This window comes from Microtus ochrogaster, chromosome 4, assembly GCF_000317375.1.
Source record: "Microtus ochrogaster isolate Prairie Vole_2 chromosome 4, MicOch1.0, whole genome shotgun sequence".
Lineage (NCBI taxonomy): Eukaryota > Metazoa > Chordata > Mammalia > Rodentia > Cricetidae > Microtus > Microtus ochrogaster.
In genome coordinates, this window is record NC_022011.1 from 84,199,598 (window position 1) to 84,202,136 (window position 2,539).

Below are 2,539 nucleotides of genomic sequence, written 5' to 3' on the forward strand. Positions count from 1 at the left end.
GCGGCCCTTTTCGCTAGTGCTTACCGCGACACCTTGGTCGCATCATCTTTGCAGCAGAGAGTTTCTTCCTTTGGACCCCTAGGGGGGATGTTTCAGAACCAGAGGAATCGGACTCACCTTCCCAACTGCCCAGTACTATATTAACCAGCCCGCGCCCCTACCCCTTGCTCGGAACCGGCCCTCTTGGGTGCGTTCTGCCTGGGTGTGTGCAGGGAAAAACGCTTCTAAGAGCAGGCTCCACCGCGCTCTGACTTCCCTCAGTGCTCGTGTCCTCCCGGAGGGCCCTCGGATCAAGCCCTTCCTTCCGCCGGCGTGGCCCAGTGGCCGGGTGGGGGACTCGAGTGGGGCAGGCAGGCCGGCCAAACCAGCCCCGGGAGACCGGCTGGCCGGCCAGCAGCAGAGCCCTGGGCCGGTTGTTTTCAGCGCGCACTATCACCGGCGCTTAGTAGATGTCGCTGTTGTCCGTGCTTACGAGGCCGGCCGGCCGGGCTCTGGAACACGTGACCTGCAAGGAGGCTGCGGCTCAAGGCCATTTTCAAATCTCATTGGCTTGGTTGTCATGTGGTCGGCAGAGGCATCCACAATTACACCGGGAATGTTTTCCTAGAGATGTCAGCCTACAAAGGACACAATCTCTCTTCTTCAAATTCCTCCCCAAAATGTCCTTTCCCAACAGCTCTCCTGCTGCTAATACTTTTTTAGTAGATTCCTTGATCAGTGCCTGCAGGAGTGACAGTTTTTATTCGAGCAGCGCCAGCATGTACATGCCACCACCTAGCGCAGACATGGGGACCTATGGAATGCAAACCTGTGGACTGCTCCCGTCTCTGGCCAAAAGAGAAGTGAACCACCAAAATATGGGTATGAATGTGCATCCTTATATACCTCAAGTTGACAGTTGGACAGACCCGAACAGATCTTGTCGAATAGAGCAACCTGTTACACAGCAAGTCCCCACTTGCTCATTCACCGCCAACATTAAAGAAGAATCCAATTGCTGCATGTATTCTGATAAGCGCAACAAACTCATTTCTGCCGAGGTCCCTTCGTACCAGAGGCTGGTCCCTGAGTCCTGTCCCGTTGAGAACCCCGAGGTTCCTGTCCCTGGATATTTTAGACTGAGTCAGACCTACGCCACCGGGAAAACCCAAGAGTACAATAACAGCCCCGAAGGCAGCTCCACTGTCATGCTCCAGCTCAACTCTCGTGGCGCGGCCAAGCCGCAGCTCTCGGCTGCCCAGCTGCAGATGGAAAAGAAGATGAACGAAACCGCGAGCGGCCAGGAGCCCACCAAAGTCTCCCAAGTGGAGAGCCCCGAGGCCAAAGGCGGCCTTCCAGAAGAGAGGAGTTGCCTGGCTGAGGTCTCGGTGTCCAGTCCCGAAGTGCAGGAGAAGGAAAGCAAAGGTCGGTATGAACAGAGTTGCCACCCCAACGGGGCGCGCAATCCGGTAAACCCTCAGAAAGGGAGCGCTCGGGTACCCAAAGCGGAGTCCAGGCAGCGGAACCCAGCGCCCGACTGGGCAGGTGCTGCTCCACCCGGCTTTTAGCGGGGAGATCTCAGCCTTGAAAAGGTCCCTGATTCTTTCCCGCTGCTCTGGCCCTCCCGGCCGGTCCTGGCCCCACGCTGATGGCGCCTGGGTAGAGGAAAGGCTTGGCGGGTTTATCTGTCCTGAGCCAGACCCGAAAAGCAACAAAGAGCTAAAAGGAGACCAACGGCTTGTAAACAGGGTTCCAGTGGCCCCTTTTCTTTGGCTTAGATTTGAAACCCTAATTTTGCCTTGCATCCAGGGATCATTTTAAGGTGGCCCAAGACATCGTGTTTGTGTTCAAGGGTTTGCACCCCGCATCCTGCGATCTAAGAGTGGAAGGAAATGGTTTGGCCGCTTGGTGCTTGGGTGAGGAAGCAGAGGGCGTCTTGCCTTTGCTGGGCTAGGTAACCTTGGCTTTGTCTGGGGAAAGTGCTGCAGGCTTTGCAACCTTATACAAAGAGGGCAAAGGCGGAAGAGGGGGAGAAGGGACCTGCATCGCCTACTTAGGGCTGGGATAAGGCAAAGAATCAGGGCTATGGGTTTCTAAGATGGAATCTTACCCACCCCAATCCCCGCAGTCTGTCCTTGAGTGTCTACCGGTGGGCCACAGAGTTACGTTTCTGGTGGCGTGCTTTTGTGTGAAAGCAAAGAAACATTTTAAAATTGAGGGATTTCTTGGGGGACTGCAACAATGCTCAGGCAGGGTGGAGAAGGTATTCTTGTTTGTTTATCTCTTGAAAGAATGTGGCTCTCAATACGCCTTGCTGTGGGACTCCCTCTCTGCCCAGGAGAGGTGGGTAAGAAGCGGCCAATTTGGGGCCTTGAAGCAGCAGGGAGCTAGGTAAGCTCAAACTGTGACTTCTATTCCTGTCCTGTCATGGACTGACCACTTAGAATGTTGCTGGAGAAATTCGTAAACTTTACTATTATAGTAACGTTTTGTGCAAGTCAGAAAGTTGTGTAGCAGAGAGAGAGAGAGAGAGAGAGAGAGAGAGAGAGAGAGAGAGAGA

General features: G+C 54.5%; 1 protein-coding gene across 1 annotated transcript in view; it reads left to right on the forward strand.

Moving 5' to 3' along the window:
• Window positions 1–659: 659 nt before the first annotated feature.
• The window catches only part of Hoxd10 (homeobox D10), a 2,546-nt gene continuing 666 nt past the window's right edge, over window positions 660–2,539 (forward strand). Inside the window, exon 1 of the mRNA XM_005346593.2 lies at window positions 660–1,404. Coding sequence (XP_005346650.1) covers window positions 660–1,404 — 745 coding nt within the window. The remainder of the gene's footprint in view (window positions 1,405–2,539) is intronic.